The 22,354-nt window shown below is 41.9% G+C and overlaps 1 protein-coding gene across 1 annotated transcript; it reads left to right on the forward strand.

The window, feature by feature from the left end:
- The first annotated feature begins 10,989 nt into the window (after positions 1–10,989).
- On the forward strand, positions 10,990–13,758 carry LOC111985751 (uncharacterized). The gene has a single exon (XM_024017400.2). It carries the CDS (start codon positions 10,990–10,992, stop codon positions 13,756–13,758), a length of 2,769 nt encoding a protein of 922 aa, XP_023873168.2.
- The last annotated feature ends 8,596 nt before the right edge of the window (positions 13,759–22,354 follow it).

Consider the following 22,354-nt stretch of genomic DNA (forward strand, 5'->3'; position numbering starts at 1 on the left):
TTGAGGTTACATGTACAAGCTGAAAGATACCCGATCCTGAAATATCTACCTACAATAGAACCTTTAGTAGGTCCAACCCATTGGACTACTCTTCCTAGTGAACTTCTTTGATGTGCATGGATCTCTAATTCGTGACTGGCTTCACACAATCAACCTTCTTGATTATTGAAAATGTGGGTGCAGATGTCTTCGTAGCAAGAACATACTAAACGGTGAACCAAGAGTCACTTGGTACAATACACTTGGTGTACAAGCTCGTAGAAACTTCTCAATCTGCATGGTTTTCTCTATATATAATGATGGCTTTAAATTAACCTTATATACCTGACGAAACCCTAGTGCACGAATTCCTAAGCCAACAAGTCATCATGGATCGAAATTGAAGAATAGAATTAACGAAATCAAAGCTTGATTGATTGTGAGGAGTTAAGAATGAGTTAAGCTTTAATAAAGCTCGATAAATCGAACGAGAGGCTGGTATAGAGGTAAAAGTACTTACATGATCTTGAGAATTTTCTTGAGTTGTTTTCTTGTATCTTCAAAGTAGTCTTTCCATAAAACTCTAGATACTAAAAACTAAGAACTCAATTACATGGAAAATGCATTTCGACATGGATTTTCTAACATTTTCCATATTTGACCGTAACACCTTCTATCATGTCATTTGATTGATATGGGCCCTTGAGCTTTCCCCTTTACATTTTATAGTCACCATTCTCATTGCCAACAGATAGGCCAATCAAACTGTGAACACTCTTGACTTTGATTTGCACCAAATGACTCAATATAGGGCTATAAGATTGCCTAACGTGTTAATTAGAGTCAAAGATCATCCACATTATTGTTTCATCCCACTATTTTCTATCCTCATGTATAAGATCCCTTACAACTCTTAGTTCACCTTTAGTAGCCATCTTCGTTGCTTAACTAGAATCTCACAGGAAGATCAGATATTCATCAAATATAGGATTGATTTGAGGCTTAGCTTCCCAAATTGAGCATGATAAAAAGTATCTGGCTATATATACTTGGTACATTAGTATATGGATGTCCTTAATGGCCTTCCATCCTTGTTTGGAAAACATTGCTAGATTAAAGGCATTAAGAAGAGGAGAGAGAGAGAGAGAGAGAGAGAGAAGAGAGAGAGAGAGAGAGAGAGAGAGAGAGAGAGAGAGAGAGAGAGAGAAAGAAATAATCAGGATTAGTTGTAACTAACTCAATCTAGATATTTTCATAACAGAAATATATATTCCTAATCTAACTAACTTTCCCACATGTATAGATGAATAAACTAACTCCAGCACTAACAATACTTGAAACGATCTTGCTAATCAACACACCAAAAATGACATTTTCCTTTAATGAGAAACGACAGCGTTTCCTTTTAAGCGATATTTCTTTTGTTTAAGTGATCACAATGACAACAGTTTTTGGTGTTATCTTGGAATAGTTCCTTCTTCTTCATCTTGTGAATTACTCAAGGAAATGTTTAAAAATTGACTTGATTCAAGGGAGTCACCCCAAAAGAAGTATTAAAGACATAAAGAAGTATTAAAGACTTAAAAAGATTAAGAGAAGAAAGGGAAATAGTAAGCAACAATTGGGTTATTCTTCATTCAATATTATCCCTATGCCTTTACCATTTGTAGTTCCAAAGTCCAAACTCACCTTCCTATTTCATATAAATCTTTTTTAAGTTATTGTAGATCTCAAAGGGTAAAATGACATACCTATTATGATAACTTTGATGCGAACTTGTGATCATAAATTGAAACACAATTGTATGCCCAGGAACATTTACACAGTGATATTTATATCGAAGATTGATAAAACTACATGATTCGGGATTTGCGCATTCATTAATATTTGACATAGTGACATGTAATAACAAACAAAACATTAGAACAGATTTCAAAATTATCAACAATAAAACACAACAGTGCAACATTGACATCCATCCACAAAGTCAATTCTACTGTATAATACAACTAGTCAATAGTCACTAAACATTTGACATCCAAAATATACTATGGTTTTTATCTTCTTCTTTTTATGTTATTGTTTTATATAAATATGAAATTTATTATATTATTAATATGCATTTTTATGTTTGTATTAATATTTAATATATACAATTATTTATTCTACCATTTAAAAAAAAAAATGATGTGACAAGTTCTAATAGAGTATACATATAGAGATATTTATAGGGAATTTATACTTTTATTTAATGAGCTATGAATGATATATGAGTAATTAGAAGAAACAAGAAATACATTACTCAACAATATAAATGCATTACATGTTTTTAGTAAAAATTTGGGGGGGGGGGGCATTATTTAAATTTATGTCCAAAATTTTTTTTTTTTTTTTTTTTTTTTTTTACCAAAAATACAAGAGGGTGAGAGGATTTTGAAAAGTCAAAGGAGTCCTCTCAGCCCTCCCTCCCCCCTATTGCCAACAATGAGGGGATTTCAAAGGCCTTCAAAAAGAACTGTTGTTTTTGAAAGCGGGATGAGAAATCTTGATAAAGAAAGTAGCACAAGCCATACCTACCTATATTATGAGCTATTTAAATTACTTAAGCAATGTGTGATGAAATTAACTNTCTCTCTCTCTCTCTCTCTCTCTCTCTCTCTCTATATATATATATATATATACATATATATATATATATATATGTATTACAGAGCTCCACTGTATTTATCTCTTTGTAATCACAATTTTATACTCAGTGAAGTTCTCTCTCTTTTACAAGTTCGTTCATGGTATTAGAGCTCTAATCCATATCAATGGCTTTCGCAAATTCAACTTCTTCTTCTTCATCTACCTCATCACTTGCTATGTCTACTCCTAGTTTACCTGTGAATGCATCTCTGCTTTTGCTATCAAACATGTCATCCATACTGACTATGAAGCTTGATTATAGCAATTAAATTGTCTGGAAGTATCAAATCGAAGTAATTCTGGAAACTTACTCAATGATTGATGTTCTTGATGACTCAATCACAGCTCCAGATAGATATTAAAAGGATTCCTCTCGTAATTTTACTATTGAGGTTAATCTTGCCTTCATATCTTGAAAGAATCGTGAACAAGCAATGTTCACATTTCTGAATTCAACGCTATCTCCTGCTATTCTTGCTCTTACAGTAGGGTAGAAATCTGCGAAAGGAGTACGGAAGGTGTTAGAGAAAAGGTTTGCATCAATTTCCAGGTCTTATGTGATGAGTTTGCGAAATGAATTGAATGCAACCAAGAAAGGTACAAACACCATTGATGGATATTTCCAAAAGCTCAAATAATTTCGTGATAAACTGGTTGCAGTTTTAGTGTTTTTGGATGATGAAGAGCTTCTTCATATAGCTCTTGATGGTCTCCCTCCAATATATGACTCATTTAGCTCTGCAATTAGGATTCATAGTGATGTGTTGTTTGTTGAAGAGCTAAATACCTTGCTTAATACAGAGGAAAGAGTTATAAAGAAATGATCGGGTACCATTGATGCTGATTCAATGGCTATGATTGCAAGTTTTAAGTCTTAAGGTTTCTCAAGAGGAAGAGGAGTTCGAGGCAATTATAATGGTAATGGTGGATATAATTCCAATTCCAATGGTGGCTATTCTAATCCTGGAGGTTACAACTCTAATTCAGGTCCTTAATATCAAAATTTTAATCAGTTGAAGCCACAGGGAGGTCAAGGTCAAGGTCAATCCAATAGGCCTACTTGTCAGATCTGTGGAAAAAATGGCCACTTAGCAATTGATTGCTACCATCATATGGATTTTGCATATCAAGGGAGGCATGCACCTGCCAAGCTTGCTTCCATGGTGGCCAACTCTGCTCAGGTTCAGAATTCCAATGGATGGCTTACTGATACAGGCTATTCAGACCATGTCACTCCTAATTTGTCTTAGTTGTCTCTTCATCAACAACCAGTTCCAGGAAATGAAAATGTAACAGTGGGGAATGTCCAGGAATTGCCAATGACACACATTGGCCATGGTGAGCTTCAGACCTTAACACATAACTTTAGGCTTTATAATATACTTAGAGTTCCTGATCTTGCATCTAATCTCTTGTTTGTTCATAAACTTTGCCTTCAAAATAATGCATTCTGTTATTTTGATGCATATAAGTTCTCAATTCAAGATTTTCCTTAGGGGAGGATCCTCGATGAAAGGTTGAGTAAGGATGGAGTGTATCCGATCTCTACATCTTCTTCTATTGTTATGCCATCTCATTCCAATGCTTTTGCATTCATTACTGTCAAACCACAACAACTTCTGCTTTGGCATCATAGGCTTGGGCATCCAAGTTCTAAACTCTTGTATTCTGCTATTAAGAGTGTTTTGAATTCCACTACTTTGTCTCAAACTAATGAGATTTATTCATCATGTGAGTTTTGTATAAGCGCAAAGATGTACAAATAACCATTGAATAAAACCTTTATTGTGTCCAATTTTGTTCTTGATATTGTTCATAATGATGTTTGGGGTCCTGCACCTATAACCTCTTTGCTTGGTTTTAATTACTATGTCATTTTTGTTGATGATTACACAAGGTTCACCTAGTTTTTCTTGCTTAAACATAAGAATGAAGTGATGTAAGTTTTTAAGCATTTTAAGTCTCTAGTTGAGAATCAGTTTTCTACCAAGATCAAAGTTCTAAGAACTAATAATGGATCTGAATATACCAATGCTGATTTCCAAACTTTTTGTTCCTCACATGGCATCTTATATCAGACTACTTTCCCTCATACTCCTCAACAAAATGGTGTTTCTAAAAGGAAATAGAGACATTTGGTTGAAACTGGTCTTTCATTGTTATATCAATCTCATCTACCTTGCAATTACTGGTCCTATGCTTTTTCTACTGCTGCTTACCTCATTAACAAATTACCCTCTTCTATTTTGAACTTTAAATCTTCTTGGGGAAATCTATATTCTAGACCACCTCCTGTTTAAGCACTTAGAGCTTTTGGTTGTGCTTGTTTTCCCTATCTCAAACCTTACACTAAAAACATGCTGCAACCTAGGTCCAAAGCCTATATATTTCTTGTTTATCCACCTTTTTCTAAAGGTTATATTTGTCTAGATCCTTCTACCAACAAAATTTACATTGCCTGTTATGTTGTTTTAAATGAAACTCTCTTTCCTTTTGCTCATTCTTCCTCATACACTAATCCTCATATTCCTTTAACTTCTAGTTGTTCTCACTGGTTTCCCTCTCAAGCTTCTTCTTCTCCTCTTCCTTCTATGTCTCAATCCCCTAGCTCTACTCAACCTGATTCTTTTCCCAATTTTGAGTCTTGCACAACACCTATTGATCTTACTTCATCTCTTATACCTTCCCTTCTATCTTCTTCTCCTCACATTCCTATTGTCGCTTCTCCTACTGTGGTTCCCTTGTCTATCTCAGAATCTGTTTCACCTTCCTCTAGTCTTCCACCAGAGTCTATTTCTTCCTCTCTAGTTGTTGATCCTACTCCTAAGGTTTCTCATAATGTTCATCCTATGATTACAAGGTCTAAACATAGTATATATAAGCCTAAAGCTATGCAGGTCCACCATGATTACATTATCACTAAGCTGCCATCCTTCGCCATTACTACTAAACATCCTCAATGGGTGACTGCTATGGACTTAGAATTTCAGTCTTTTTAGAAGCAACAAACCTGGTCCTTAGTCCATCTTCCTCCTCATAAGAATGTTGTCACTTGCAAGTGGGTCTACAAGTTGAAACGACATAGTGATGGGTCCATAGCCAAGTACAAAGCTAGATTGGTTGCTAGAGGGTACCTTTAGCAATATGGCTTGGATTATATGAGACATTCAGCCCTATAATTAAACCTACTATTGTAGGGCTTCTTTTGGCTTTGGTAGTTAATAACAACTGGAGTTGAGATAACTTGATGTTAGTAATGCATTTTTGCATGGGGTTCTTAAAGAAAAGGTCAATATGGCCCAACCTCCAGGTTACATTGATCCTATTTTTCCTAAGTATGCATGTCTTCTTCATAAAGCCCTCTAAGGTCTTAAATAGGCTCCAAGGGTTTGGTTTGAGAAGTTTACCACACAATTGTTTCATATTAGGTTCTCTCCTTCTGGGGCTGATGGTAATCTCTTTATCTACGAGCAAGCCTCTCATTTGGTTTAACTTTTACTCTATGTTGATGATGTTAGGTTCTAAAGATTTAGGATTTGATGTATTTAAAACTCTAATGTGTAATGTTGGCAAACCATGATCAAAACAATATGTTTAGTCTTGTTTAGACTTGCTCAAAGTTGTGTAATTCATGTAAAGTTGGAATCGAGAGACTGCAAATGTATTAGTGCATTTCGGCCTAGCTCGATCGATCGAAAGTCGGCCAGAATGTTTTTTCTGCAGAGTTTATAACTCAACTCTATCTCATTAAACGTTTAGGGTTTTATGTTTTTGCCCTAGATATATAAAGTAAAACCCTAGCCACGTTTTGGGAGTTGCTCTGGTTGTATTGTTGCTCATATTTTGTGGTTTATGTGAATCTCTTGTGAGATCCTTGAGAAACTTTCCTTCACATAAACTTAGGTTTTTCAAGATAGAGATATTATCAATACCTTGATGATCAACTCAGTTGCTGCCATTGGAGCTTAAAGAAACATAAGCAGGAGTGCTTGTACTTGATTGGAGAATCCATGAAAGAAGGAATCCATGGATTCGGAGCTTGCACGTGGTCGTGTCAGTAAGTTCTACTGGTGGGTAGCATTAGGAAATCGAGCATGGGTGCTTGTAAGTCCTTTTGTATGAACTTCAATTCTTTCATATAGTGGATTCAAGTTTACCTTGAGGAAAGCTAGGTTAAATCCTCCTCAGATTTTTTACCGGTTTGGTTTTCCTAGGTAATCATATCTTTGTATTCTTTATATTTCCGCTGCTTTATATCTTGATATGATTATTTGATTGTGTTAACCTAGATTTGCATAATTTAACTAAGATAATCACTTGGCTAATAAACTAGGTTAATTCAATTGTTGTGTTTTAAGGGGTCTAAAAACCTAACAGATGACATAATTGTCACAAGCAATCATCCCACATTTACTGCCTCCATTATTCATCAACTTAGTTCTGCATTGGATCTTAAGGATCTTGGTCTTCTTCACTGCTTTCTTGGTCTTTAAATTGATTATACTACCTCTGGTCTCTTTGTGTATCGGACTAAATGTGCAACTGGTGTATTGGCTAAGTTTGCCATGACTAATTGTAAACCTTGTAAGACCCCTTGTTCTCCAAATCAGCATCTTCTCCCCCATGATAGTCCTTTTTTATCCGATCCTAAGCCTTATAGGAGTCTTGTTAAAGCTTTGCAGTACCTTACCTTCATTAGGCTAGACCTTTCTTTTGTTGTTCAACAAGCCTATTAGTACATGAGTACTCCAACTCAGAATCATCCTCAAGCTGCCAAACTTATACCTAGATACATTTAGGGCACTCTGCATTATGGTCTTGCCTTTACCCCTAGGTCTCACTTTTTGTCTACCTATATTGATGTTGATTAAGCTGGGGATCCAATTGATCGAAAGTCCATTACAAGGATTGTTGTTTTCTATGGCAAATTTCCCATTACCTAGTTTGCTAAGAAGCAAGCCACAGTTTCTAGATCCTCCACTGAGGTAGAATATAGAGCCTTAGCTTCCACAGCTGTTGAATTGTGTTGGATTTGAATGCTTCTTTGTGATTTAGGCATCTTTCTTCTTCATCCTCCATTACTTTCATGTGATAATGTTAATGCCCTTGCCATTGCTTCCAATCATGTCTTCCATGCCCGTAGCAAACACATTGAGGTAGATTACCATTTTGTGCGTGAAAGGGTACTCAAGCGTGATCTGTTGGTCAAATTCATCTCCTCCCACGATCAGGTTGCTGATATTTTTACCTAGGGTCTTCCTTTTCCTAGGTTTCATTGGCTGGCTTCCAAACTCATGCGAAAATTCCCCTTTCGTTTGAGGGGGGATGAAAGCCTGAGTAATTCACAAGATGAAGAAGAAAAAACTATTCCAATGATAACACCAAAAACGGTGTTGTCTATGATCACTGTTAAACAAAAGAAATCTCGCTTAAAAGGAAACTCTGTCATTTCTCATTAAAGGAAAGGGTTGTCGTTTTTGGTGTGCTGGACTAGCAGAGATCATTTCAAGTATTGTTAGTGCTGGAGTTAATTTATTCGTCTATACACGTGGGAAAGTTAGTTATATTAGGAAAATATCTGTTCTGTTATGAAAATATCTGGATTGAGTTAGTTACAATTAATCCCGATTATTTCTTTCTCTCTCTCTCTCTAGCTATATATATATATGTATATATTAGAGAGCACAATTGTATTTATCTCTTTGTAATCTTAGTTTTATACACAGTGAAATTCTCTCTCTTTTACTAGTTCTTTCACTAACAAATGGTATTATGAAGACGACACACAAGCAAACTCAAAAGAATTTATGCGAATGTTCAACAAATTTTCCAATAATTTTAAGGTCTTTAACGAATCTCTCATATGGCCGTGAAAGAAGAACTCTCAAGATTGAAACAAGATGTTGAGGCCTCAACCAAAGAGAGCAATTGAGTCTTGAATGAACGAAACCCGAAGTACAAGTATAGCTCCAAGAACGTAACTAACAGCTGTTGGTATGGAACATATACATATATCAGAGTAACAGCCAAGAGTTGACTGATGATGTTACTAGTATATATGGAAAAGAATTGAGAAAATGCTTCTGACAAAGCACGTTCTGATTATGACTAAGTTGGGAACAAAGAAAAGACGAGTGGAAGAGGATTTGTAAACTGATAGAAATGTTGACGTTGCTGATATGCGAAATGATATCTAGAGAGATTTTCAAAATGCAACACAACGGTGACACCTGCTAATATGGAAGAATTATAGCAGGTACCATGAGCTCAACCCGTCAGCTCCTGCTTTGGCTGACGGATCAGTCACGACGGGCGTTATGGGCTAACATAACGAAGGCATGCTGACGGGATCAAGACAAACCGATGGGCTGAAGGCTCCAGGTCTAACTGACGGCAATTCGAAACGCCTGGGCTACTCAGCGTAGCGAGAAGTTGACGCCAGCTTGGCTGAAGGGGAGAATGCAAGCTGACGGTTTTAAGGCCGACGGTTCTATAAAAACCATGACTTGGTCACCACGCATGGGTAATAGGGAAGTTGCTTGTATTCCACGCCCAGTATCAGAGTCCTATAAGGAAAGGATCCCGCAATCTACGCTAATGAGGAGTCCTATAAGGAAAAGACTTCTGCTCCAAGGAAAAAGGTCAATCCTCGACTACTATAAAAACCCCAATACCCTCACAAATCAGGTACGCATAATTAACCCCTCTCTAGCACTCTAGAGTTGAAAGAAGTTCTAACTTGACCTTCGGAGGGTATTTGGCCGGCACCACACCGGTGCTCTCTGTTAGGTCTTCTCTTTTTTGTTGTGCAGGCGTCGTTTTGAGCGTACAAGCACCGTGCAACTCACTGGTGAGATTTTCGGCATCATCAGTTGGCGCCGTCTGTGGGAAATTCGATTCAAGGATTAGGCCACACTATCGTTTCCCGGACTAAAGGATTGCATGGTACTCACTCACTCAATGGCGACTACTAATGACGTACAAGAAGAGGAACCACCCACGACTGCCCTCGAGAGGCAGGTTCGGACCCTCAGTGCCGCCATGGAGCGTCTCACCAAACAGAACCTTGACTTGGAAGGACAGCTGCGCCAGAAGAATGCAGCACTAAATGACTGACCAGAAGATCAGGAAGGGACTAGCGCTCCAAACAGGAATCAGGAGAGACCTGAGGGTAGCCACGCCCCAAGCAGGCCGGAAAGGCAGCACGTGAACACGCCATCCATCACGGATGCGACTCCGCCACACATTGCCGCCGAGATGCAGGCAATGAGGGAACAGATGGAGGTCATGATGAACGCCCTCAAGGAGCGAGTCTCCAGTGATCTTGACGATCTGGTCAATCGCACCGACTCGCCCTTCACTGTGCCCGTGAACTCCTACCCCTTACCCCACAAGTTTCGCATGCCGAGTATAGATAGCTATGACAGGGTGAAGGATCCTTTAGATCACCTGGAGACTTTCAAAACCCTGATGCATCTTCAGGGGGTGGTAGATGAGATTATGTGCAGGGCCTTCCCCACAACACTCAAAGGCCCCGCAAGGATATGGTTCAGCCGGCTGACGCCCAACTCTATCAGTACCTTTAAGAAGCTAAGCGCCCAGTTCACTACACACTTTATTGGGGGACATAGGTATAAGAAGTCCACGGCATGCCTAATGAGTATCAAGCAAAGAGAGGACGAGACGTTACGATCCTACATAACGCGCTTTAATAAGGAAGCACTATCGGTTGACGAAGCCGACGACAAAATACTTGTAGCGGCCTTCACAAATGGGTTGCGGAAGGGCAAGTTTTTGTTCTCTCTATACAAAAATGACCCGAAGACCATGTCGGAAGTACTCTACAGGGCTACTAAGTATATGAATGCTGAGGACGCGTTGCAAGCCCGAGAAGAGAAGCCGAGGAAAAGGGAGAGACAGGAAGATGCGCGACCAGACCAAGGGAGAAAGAGGCCCAGAACAGGAGATCGAAGAGACGAAAGGCGCTCTAAGCCTCCGAGGGGAAGATTCACAAGCTTCACCCCGTTGACCGCCCCAATAGATCAAGTTCTAATGCAAATTAAGGACGAAGGGGCTCTGACCTTCCCTGGAAAACTGAAGGGGGATCCTAACAGGCGCTCCAGAGACAAGTACTGCCGCTTTCACCGAGACCACGGCCATGACACAGCCGACTGTTACGACTTGAAGCAGCAAATCGAGGCCCTTATAAGGCAAGGGAAATTGCAAAAATTCGTAAGCAAGGAAAGAACGGATCCAGCACCTCCAGAACACCCTCCCCGATGAGACAACGACCATCCAAGACCTCCCGTTGGTGACATACGAATGATTGTAGGAGGGATCACTACCAGGCCGTCCAAAAAGGCTCGAAAGACATACCTCCGGATGGTCCAAAACGTCCATTTGACGGGTCCAGTGCAAAATGTAGCCCGTAGGGAAAGCCCCGTTATCGAGTTCTCGGAAGAAGACGCGCGACGCCTTCACCACCCGCACGACGACGCGCTTGTTGTCAGCCTACGGGTGGGGGACTACAACTTGCATCGAGTGTTGGTCGACAATGGCAGCTCGGCAGACATCTTGTACTACCCGGCATACCAGCAGATGAAAATCAGCAGGGAGCAGCTGGCTCCAACGAACGCCCCACTTGTCGGTTTTGGAGGTGCAAAGGTGTTTTCGCTGGGCGCGGTTACGCTGGCTGTGACAGCAGGCGACTACCCCCAGCAAATCACAAAGGACGTAACGTTCCTTGTGGTTGACCATTCGTCCGCCTATAATGCTATCCTAGGGCGACCCACCCTCAATACGTGGAGGGCAGCGACTTCAACTTATCATTTAATGATCAAGTTCCCAACAGAACACAGAGTCGGAGAGCTACGTGGGAATCAGATTGCCGCACGCGAATGCTACGTAGCCATGATGGAAATGGATGACCACCTCCAAACTATGAGCATAGAAGAGCACCGGAGCGCAACGGAGCCAGTCGAGAAGCTTGAAGAGATACCCCTGGACGACTCCATGCCTAATCAGACAACAAGGATTGGAACCCTTGCAAGCCCCGTAGTCCGACAAACACTAACAGCATTCCTCAAAGAAAATCAGGACGTCTTCGCTTGGAGTCACGAGGACATGCCAGGAATAGATCCTTCCGTCATGGTGCATAGGCTAAATGTATCACCATCCTTTCCGCCCATCCGGCAGAAGAAGCGGGTCTTCGCCCCAAAACGAGATCAAGCCATAGCCGAAGAAGTCCGCAAGCTACGAGAGGCAAATTTTATTAGAGAAGTCTACTACCCTGACTGGCTAGCAAACGTAGTGATGGTCAAGAAAGCTTTCGGGAAATGGAGGATGTGTGTAGACTTCACCGATCTAAACAAAGCATGCCCTAAAGACAGCTACCCCCTCTCGAGAGTTAACACTCTAGTAGACTCTACGGCTCAACATCAGCTGTTAAGCTTCATGGACGCTTTTTCCGGCTACAACCAAATCAAAATGCACGGTGAAGATCAAGAAAAAACGTCCTTCGTAACTAGCCAAGGCCTATTCTGCTACAAGGTAATGCCGTTTAGTCTAAAAAATGCGGGCGCAACTTACCAAAGGCTTATGAACAAGATGTTCGCACGGCAGATCGGAAGAAACGTCCAGGTGTATGTTGACGATATGCTGGTTAAAAGCCGAAGGGAAGAAGATCATTTAGAAGACCTCAGGGAGACGTTCAACACCCTTTGCTCTTACAATATGAAGCTTAATCCAGGAAAGTGTGCCTTTGGGGTGACGGCAGGAAAATTCTTAGGATTCATGGTGTCCCAGAGAGGCATCGAGGCCAATCCTGACAAGATCCGGGCTATAATGGAGATGGCACCACCAAAAAATGTGAAGGAAATGCAAAGTCTCAACGGCAAGATAGCAGCACTAAACAGGTTCGTCTCCAGAGCAACAGACAAGTGCTTACCCTTCTTTCGCACATTAAAAAGGTCTTTCGAGTGGACCGTTGAATGCCAACGAGCGTTTGAAGAGTTGAAAGCTTACCTCTCTTCCCCACCGCTATTGAGTCCCTCGCAACCAAGAGAAGAACTCTTTCTCTATCTCGCTGTCTCCCCAGCCGCCGTCAGCGCCGCCTTGATCAGAGAAGAAGGGAGATTACAGAAACCCGTGTATTACACCAGCCGGGCATTACGCGGAGCTGAAGAAAGATATCCACCAATGAAGAAACTCGCTTTCGCGCTAGTTACGGCAGCGTGCAAACTGAAACCGTACTTTCAAGCCCACACGATTATTGTCTTAACTGATAAGCCTTTGCGACGGGCAATGAGCAACCCAGACGCTGCCGGGCGCTTGACACTATGGGCAATAGAATTAAGCGAGTATGACATCCAATATCGCCCGTGCACCGCTACCAAGGGACAGGTCGTGGCAGATTTCATAGCAGAATTCACAAATAGTGAGGGCGAGGGGGCAGAGGAAGGATCTATTCCGCAGTGGAGCATACATGTAGATGGATCCTCCAACAGACAGGCCGGCGGAGCCGGCATCATACTACAGTCACCAGAAGGGGATACGGTAGAATGTATGATCCGCCTTGAATTTCCCACTACCAATAACGAGGCGGAGTACGAAGCTCTGATAGCAGGGCTCAACCTTGTAAAAGCAGCAGGAGCCGAGAAAGTGATCATTTACTGTGACTTCCAAGTCATAGTTAACCAGATAAGTGGGGAGTATAAATGCAAAGACGAAAGAATGAAGAAGTATCTGGACCAAGCAAGAAAGAGGATGAAGGAGCTGAAGGTCAAAATTACACAGATCCCCCGGGGGGAAAACGAGCGAGCCGACCGCTTGGCCAAAGCCACCTTAGCCGCACACATGGCCGCCATTGGTAATACACTCTCCTTCACACAACCCTCTCCACTCATAAATGCTGTCGACGTACAGGAGCTCAATCCCCAAAATGATTGGACCACACCGTTAACCTCTTTCCTGAAGGACGGCGTGTTGCCGAATGATAAGGAGGTGGCAAGAAAACTGAAGGTTCAAGCAACAAGGTTCGTGCTGATAAGAGATGTTTTGTATAAGAGAGGTTTCTCCCGCCCCTACCTATGATGCCTAGGTCCTGAAGAAGCAAATTACGTCATGAGAGAAGTGCACGAAGGAATCTGCGGAAACCACTCAGGATCAAGATCGCTAGTGCACAAGCTAGTACGAACTGGGTACTTCTGGCCAACGATGCAGAAGGATGCCGAGGCTTATGTGAAGGCCTGCGACAAATGCCAAAGGTTCAGCAACGTCATCAGACAACCACCCGAATATCTCACCCCGATGACGACACCGTGGCCATTCGCTCAGTGGGGGTTGGAAATCATGGGGCCGTTCCCTACGGCAATGCGGTAACTGAAATTTTTAATTGTCGGCATTGACTACTTTACGAAGTGGGTGGAAGCTGAAGCCTTGGCCATCATTACAGAAAAGAACGTACGGAGCTTCGTTTGGCGATACATCATATGCAGGTTTGGCATTCCAAGGGTCTTAGTCTTGGACAACGGGAAGCAATTCGACAACAACTCCTTCAGGGACTTCTGCTCGCAGCTAAGGGTACGGAACCACTACTCCTCCCCTGCCCACCCCCAAGCCAATGGACAGGTCGAAGTTACGAACCGGTCCTTGCTAAAAATTATCAAGACCCGGCTTGAGGGGGCAAAGGGCATATGGGCTAAAGAGTTGCCGAGCATACTATGGGCCTACAGGACAACAGCAAGGACACCAACAGGAGAGACATCATTCCGACTAACGTACGAGAACGAAGCAGTCATCCCAGCTGAAGTCGGCCTCACAAGCTACAGGGTGCACAACCACGACGAAAAGAGGAATGATGAGGCCATACGTCTGCAACTTGATCTGGTGGACGAAGTCAGGATGGCAGCAGAGCAAAGGCTTGCACGGTACCAGGACCGCATGGCCAAGCATTACAACTCCCGGGTCAAACACAGAGACTTCCAGGTGGGGGACCTCGTTCTAAGAAAGGTTATGGGCGCAGCAAGGGACCCCACCCAAGGAAAGCTCGGCCCAAATTGGGAAGGACCCTACCGAGTTACGACATGGCAAAGGAAGGGAACCTACCATCTAGAGACACTGGACGGACGGAAGCTACCACATCCATGGAATGCTGAACACTTACGAAAATACTACCAGTAGGGGCGACGTCCACATAAAGCAACAATTTTTTTTGAGTGACGCCAAGGCCTATGGATTACCTTTTCAAGTATTTACTACAATAAGCCCAAAGGGCGGTTTTTCTTTTCCTACTTAAGTATTTGCTACAATAAGCCTAAAATTGGCAGATTTTGTTTTCAAATTACTTTTTTATAGATGCATGGCAATAAGAGGAATTTACTTAGAACTACTGAAGTTTCTATTTACGAATATGAGGTCATTAAAGGTTGACAAATTGACCGTCCACAAAGTGGACGGGCTCAAAAAGCTGACGGTCTAAAAATGACCAAGTCCAGAAAATGGACGAACCAAAAAGCCGACGGTCTAAAAGATGACCGAGTCAGCAAAACGGACGAGCCAAATAACTGGCAATTTGAGAAATGAGTCCATAAAATGGATGAGATAAACAAACTAACGGTCATCTCAGCTCTCAAGCTGACGGTCTAAAAGACTGGTCAAGACCACGATCATCTCATCTCTCAAGCTGACGGTCTAAGAGACTGGTCAAGTCCACGATCATTTCAGCTCCCAAGTTGACGGGCTAAAAGACTAAATATTGTCGAGTCCACAATCATCTCAGCTCTCAAGCTGACGGTCTAAAAGACTGGTCAAGACCACGATCATCTCAGCCCTCAAGCTGACGGTCTAAGAGACTGGTCAAGACCACGGTCATTTTAACTCCCAAGCTGACGAGCTAAAAGACTAAATATTGTTAAGACCACAATCATCTCAGCACTCAAACTTACAATCAAAATTAAAGGACTGAGGAAGAAGTGATTAAACCGACGGTACAAAGAAATCAAGTCCACAAGATGGGCTAAACGACAAAATTGACGGTCTAAGTAAAGACTGACGGAGTTCATAAACCCATAACGTCAGCCATTAGACTGACAGTCTTGAAAAGGCTAAATCTCAGTCCACATAAGACAAGTCTATAAGGCAGACGACCTTGTCACGAGGTAACAGGATCTTGCCAAAAAAATTCTACAATCATTAAAGCAGAAAAACTGACAGATTTATTAAGTAGACGAAATCGACGGTTTATACAACTGACGGTATACTAAACTAAAAGGCCTACAACCTGATTTCATGCTTTCAAATCAAAATAAGAGTTAAAAAAGCCAAGCAAAAGTAACTACATACAAATAAATCAAAAGCGACGGCGTCATAAATAAATCAGAGCCCAAAAAGGCATTTTTTTTTTTTTTTTTTAAAGAAAAAAAAAAAAGAAAAATGTCATAAATAAATCAGAGCCCAAAAAGGCATTTTTTTTTTTTTTTTTTAAAGAAAAAAAAAAAAGAAAAAGAAAAGAGAGGCTGTCAAAGTATTACATATTGGGGCCCAAGGGGCACTTAATAAAATTGTTTGCTACATAAATTAAAAAGAAGTAAAAACATGAACTGCAAAATAAAACCCGTCACTTAAAAGAATCCTCTACACGGCAGAAGGGTCCTCTCCGTCAAGCAGCACCACAGGAGTGGTCTCGGAAGTTGTTGGAGGGTTTGCAGCAGGTTAGGCCAAAACAACTCCATTGCCTCCATGTGGGGGGGAGTCGACCAAGTCGTCAGCACCAGCAACGACGGCATCAGTAGCAGGCGTCATAGGCTGGGCATCATCCAGGGTAATCCCAGATAGGTCCAGTTCAGGAAAAGCTGACGCGACCTGTTTGAGACGGTCATCAAATCCTGTGCCATAATAAGCGCCACAAGAATCAATGAAGGAGTCTGACGCTTTGAATTTCTCAATGGCGTCAGCCCCTGCCGTCTCCAACTGACCACGAAGGGCCGTCAGCTCTCCCGCCAGCTCGACCCTCTGACGCTTCGCATCTTCCAACTCCACCTTCACCTCTTTCAGCTCGAGGTTAAGTGTACGCACCGCCTCCTTATACTGAGCCTACTGGTCTCGCATAGTGGCATTATGCTTGTTAACACGAGCGACGACCCCCTCTTTGGCCACGCACCATTCCTGCAGCGCCTTCACACGAACCAAAGCCTAGAAAAAGATATAACCGTCAGTTAGCAAAAAGAAAAAGTTAGGCACGTCAGTCAAAAAGAAAGAGGTAAAGCTGACGGCTTACCCGCGAGAGGTCGAACAGGGCCGACGACCCCAGTTCTTCCGTCCCTAGCTGAGCGCAAGGATCCATATCCGTCGGTCTTATGAGTGCTTCGATGGCCTCGACGGCAAAATCCTTGTGCATCAGCAGGCTTTGGGGTCCCTGCAAGACGGGACCAGAAGAGGTCATAATACCCTTCCCGGCTCCATGGCCAGACGTGGGGGGCGACTTTGCAAGGGTGACGGTTGGTCTTTTCGACGGACGAATAACCACTCCGTCAGATTTCCTCTTCTGGGAGCCCTTGGCGACAGATTGGGGGGCAGACGTAGACGTCGCCTCTCCCTTCGCCTTCTTCTCCTCCTTCTGACGGGCGGCAGCGGCCCTGATCCGTTCCTTAGCAACATCCATTTCTGTAAAAAAAAAAAATGTAAGGGAAGCCGACGATTAGAAGTACAAAGACTGACGAATAGGTCAAAAAAAAAAAAAACTTACGATGACGGGCAAACTCTTCTAATCTACGAGCTTCAGGCGTCGATTCGAGACCCCCACAATACGTATGAAGAGTGTCGAGGGTAATCAAGTCCCGGCACGATCGCTCTTCTATGGGTATCTCCAAAACCCGACGGATGAAATCTTCCTGCTCGTCAGTTATTGATGGACGAGTGAAAGCTGAAAAAGAATAATTTGGTTACGTTAGTATCTTTTCGAAAAAGTAAAAAACTGACGAGGATAAAAGGTGACGACTAAAACCTGACTCCCTAACAAATCCCCAAGTGTTGTCAAAACAACCAAAGGGGATCGTTTCCCACTCGTCCTGACGGCACACCCAATCCGTCCCCTCAACGAAAAAGAACCTACTCTTCCAGGCTCTATTAGAATCTGGCATCTCAAACACCAGCCTCAACTTCTTCTCCCTGACGGCAAAATAATACATCCCTTTTGAAGAAGAAAGGTGCCGAGGTCTGTAGCAGTAGAAAAATTCATCCAAGGAAAGCTGACGGTGGCCTCCGCTTAGACGACCCCACAGCACCTCAGCACTAATAAAAATTCTCCATGAGTTTGGAGCAATCTGACTGACGGATATACCAAGAAAATCAGCCAGCTGACGGTGTAAAGCCGTCAGAGGCAGTCTTAACCCGGCAGCAAACATGGCATCATACATGCCAACGTCTGCAGTTCTTCCCGTATAGCATTTCTCACCCTCCATAGGTAGACGGATAGGAATATGGTCAGGGATTTGGAAACGGGTGCGCAATTCGTTGAAAATTTTAAGTGTCATTTTTAGGAGGAATTTATTCACAGCCTAGTCCTTGGGAAGGATGAAGGGACGACTACCTTCAGGACCTTCAGAATCCCCTTCACCAGACTCCTCGTCGCCTTCATCCCCGTCACTGTTCCCCTCTCCTAATCCAGCTTCACCCTCTTCACCTACTTCCTCCTCCTGGCCGCCGTCTCCCTGACTCTCTACTTCCTCGACGGGAACATGGGCTGACGTCTCCCTCTCTGACGACCAGGAGGAACTCTCAGACTCACTATCTGAGCCTGAACCAAACACCTCGTCGTAGCCCGCTCCTTCGCGGACCGACGACTGGTCACTCGACGCGTCACTCGACATCTACCTACAAGTGACGGGTGTAAACTAAGCACCTAGGTTGACGACCTCACTTTAAAGAAGATAATTGAAAGTGTGCGAGGAAAGAAAGGAAACTTATAAGTTTTCAGAGAGTAACGGTTGGAGAAGTGACGACGGGAATGTTGGTAGAGTTGACGGAATATTGGCGACGGATGTGCTCTCCAGGAATCAGTAAGTGAAATAGTGAAAATAGGGAGAGGTGGGCCACATATATATATATATATATATATATATAAGAAAACGCACGGAAGACGAAGCGACGCCCACATTCAGACACGGAACCAATACGAGCACGCCACGTGTCCTAGCATTTAATGCTAGGGTGTCAGCTGTAATTATTCTCTCTCCTGATCAAAGTGACGGGTAGTGACGAATGAAAACTCCATAACCCGTCAGGTACAGCCGACGGAGATATGGAGTAGGGGGCAACTAATATGGAAGAATTATAGCAGGTACCATGAGCTCAACCCGTCAGCTCCTGCTTTGGCTGACGGATCAGTCACGACGGGCGTTATGGGCTAACATAACGAAGGCATGCTGACGGGATCATGACAAACCGATGGGCTGAAGGCTCCAGGTCTAACTGACGGCAATTCGAAACACCTGGGCTACTCAGCGTAGCGAGAAGCTGACGCCAGCTTGGCTGAAGGGGAGAATGCAAGCTAACGGTTTTAAGGCCGACGGTTCTATAAAAACCATGACTTGGTCACCACGCATGGGTAATAGGGAAGTTGCTTGTATTCCACGCCCAGTATCAGAGTCCTATAAGGAAAGGATCCCGCAATCTACGCTAATGAGGAGTCCTATAAGGAAAAGACTTCTTCTCCAAGGAAAAAGGTCAATCCTCGACTACTATAAAAACCCCAATACCCTCACAAATCAGGTACGCATAATTAACCCCTCTCTAGCACTCTAGAGTTGAAAGAAGTTCTAACTTGACATTCGGAGGGTATTTGGCCGGCACCACACCGGTGCTCTCTATTAGGTCTTCTCTTTTTTGTTGTGCAGGCGTCGTTTTGAGCGTACAAGCACCGTGCAACTCACTGGTGAGATTTTCGGCATCATCACCTGCTAATGCTGCATTAGATGAACGTATGATAGGGCCACTCTTGAAATGTTTACTGTCCATGTGCCACCATCATGAATATACGCTTGACGGTATGCACTCGCAACATTATGCTGTGGCAGGTGTCATCATATATCGTTCTCAAAGCATGGGACTTGGTGTCATCATGATCAAATGCTCCCTCTTGGATGTTTTATCCCTTAGTGGTGCATTAGGATCAATTTATGAGGGAATTATAACATCCTGAATGTTAAAGCATTGATGTTGTGCTTGCATTGAAGAAGTTCGAACAATTTTTACAATTATTATCATTAATTAACAGATTCTTCCTTGAAAGTCCTCATCGAAACTTGTCCAAGATTATGTTCAATTCTTATAAACTTAAAAAGATTTACAGATTTTGCTATAGGTGTTTGTGCACAAACCAGAAGAAATGCACAAGTTAACGTGAAAATAAGAATATTATAGTGCACAAATTATCTTAAGTTGCGCAGACTCGGGTACGAGTATAGGGGTACGACACGTATGGAGTATGGCTATTAATTAATTACTTAATATTTATTTTTATGTGTAATTTAAATATTTTTAGACATAATTTATGTTTATTTTTGGTATAAAAATTATGTAACAACAAAAAAAACAAAAAAATGCTTGAAAACATATATGATGTCAGGGAGGTTTGGAGTAATTTGTAATTATTTATGTGCTTATGGGGTTTATTATTATTATTATTATTATTATTATTATTAGGAAATTCTGATTTTGGGTTTGAGAATTTTATATGGTAGAATTATTTTTGGGTTAGGCTGTTGGTATATTTTTGTCGTGGGCTTGGCTTGAGTTGAGTTAAGTTTCAATCTGGGCTTTAGTGTGAATGGGTTGGGTTGTTGGGTCATATCTATTCGGGCTTGGTTGTTTGGGTTTAAATGTAAATAGAACCGGACCAATATTTTTAGAGCTAGAACTCTCTCTCTCTCTCTCTCGCTGACGGCCATGGCAGAAAGCTATGCGCTCTGCCCTCATCGATATTCGCCACCACCACCGTAGGCGGTGGTTCTCTATCGATTTCCCTCTCTCAATCCCGCCCTCTCTCTCTTGATTGATCTTCTCTGTCTCACTTTCTCTATCTATCACGACTCAAACCCCAAAATCGATTCAAATTTTAAAGCTAACCGGCAGAACTTTGGCAAGGGCGGAATGGCTTCGTTGGTCGCCAATATTCGACGATCTACGACCGAATGGCTTCACAGGAGGGAGAACTCAGAGAACAAAGAAAGAGAAGCTGAATATCTTCTTCTTTTTTTTTTTCCCTCTCCCGTGTCCCGGAAGAACCCGGTGTGTCGTGATCGTGTCTGGGCCGTACTCGGAATAAAAAAAATTATTTATGGTACGCAATGGGTACGTTTTCTGGGCGTTTTACCAGTACCCGTGTCCGACACGGGTACTTAGCCAATTTTGGGGTGACCGTGCAACATAGAAATTATAAAGCAAGAAATGTAAAAGATTACAACTTACTTGATTGCATAAGAAGAACACGAGGACAAGGGAAATTAACTTACAAACCTAAAATCTTCTACAAGCCTAAGGATCACCTGACATGCCTAGATAAAAGTTTCTTGATAGAGATCTGAAATTTTCTGTTGTGTCATGTCTTTGTGATGGTCAAGGACCATTTTCCTTGTAGAATTCATTTTCTATTAATAGACACGAGTGGTAGTTATTTCCAGCCCATAACTACCCACAAATCAATGGAAATGGTGATTATTTGTAGCAATTAACTACCTTTTTTTTGGTCAAATGTAGCAATTAACTACCATTATATGGAAATGGTGATTATTTGTAGCAATTAACTACCATTATTTCCTTGTGATTACAAGTGTCATATTCTTACCAAATGTGTCCCACATGGAATAATTAATTATTGTAGTTTATTTTGAAGAAACTACATGATTAGTCTCTGAAGTTTATCTTATATGTGCAATTAGTCCCTCAAGTTTTAAGTTAGCACATTTGATTCCTTAAGTTTTCAAAATGAGTAATATAAGTCCTTCAGTTGACTTCCATTAGTAATGTTGCTTATATGTCTAACGGAATAATGATCTAACATTTTTTTAAATGATGTGAAATTTCTTTTTATTAAAAAACTTACAAAATTAAATTTACACATAAGAAAGAAAGAAACTAGCCCCATTCCAATTCAAATCTTTATCCTAACCCAGTACAAAAAAATATCCATTTGCAATCTGATTTATTCATCAATACAATATTTACAGTCACCAGCAGCAATAGTACCTGCACTTCGAGGCCTACCTGCACTTTTCTTTTTCTTCAAGGCCTACCTACACTTCACCCATGGTGGGTCGACGTTCGACTTGAGGACAAGGTACTGGAGGTCTAGAATGATCGACGGTGCCACGTCGGATGAGGACAAGGTGACTCCAGTGTATAGGCTTGAAGATATTTGGGAGCTTCTCAAATCGTCGCATGCAAGTATTGTGAATGAGGTCTCAAGAGTTTATTCTCAAGCACCTCAACAACAATAGCCCCATTGTTAAACAAAAGGTACAATTGTTATTATGAATTTGTGTTTTTGTTTGCGTTTTTTATTTGTGGTGTTTGGATTTAGGGATTGGGTTGGGTAGCAGATCTGTGGGGTTCTTGAAATCTTGGGGAATTTTTTTTTTTTTTTTTTTTGTTTTTCTGTTTGGTTGCTGGGAAAGTGAGAATCTATATGTCA

The sequence above is a fragment of the Quercus suber genome, unplaced genomic scaffold (genome assembly GCF_002906115.3).
Source record: "Quercus suber isolate HL8 unplaced genomic scaffold, Cork oak 2.0 scaffold_446, whole genome shotgun sequence".
Taxonomy (NCBI): domain Eukaryota; kingdom Viridiplantae; phylum Streptophyta; class Magnoliopsida; order Fagales; family Fagaceae; genus Quercus; species Quercus suber.

Excerpts from the sequence above, each read along its gene's own strand:
- LOC111985751 (XM_024017400.2), top strand. The coding sequence starts at position 10,990 with ATGATTGTAGGAGGGATCACTACCAGGCCGTCCAAAAAGGCTCGAAAG.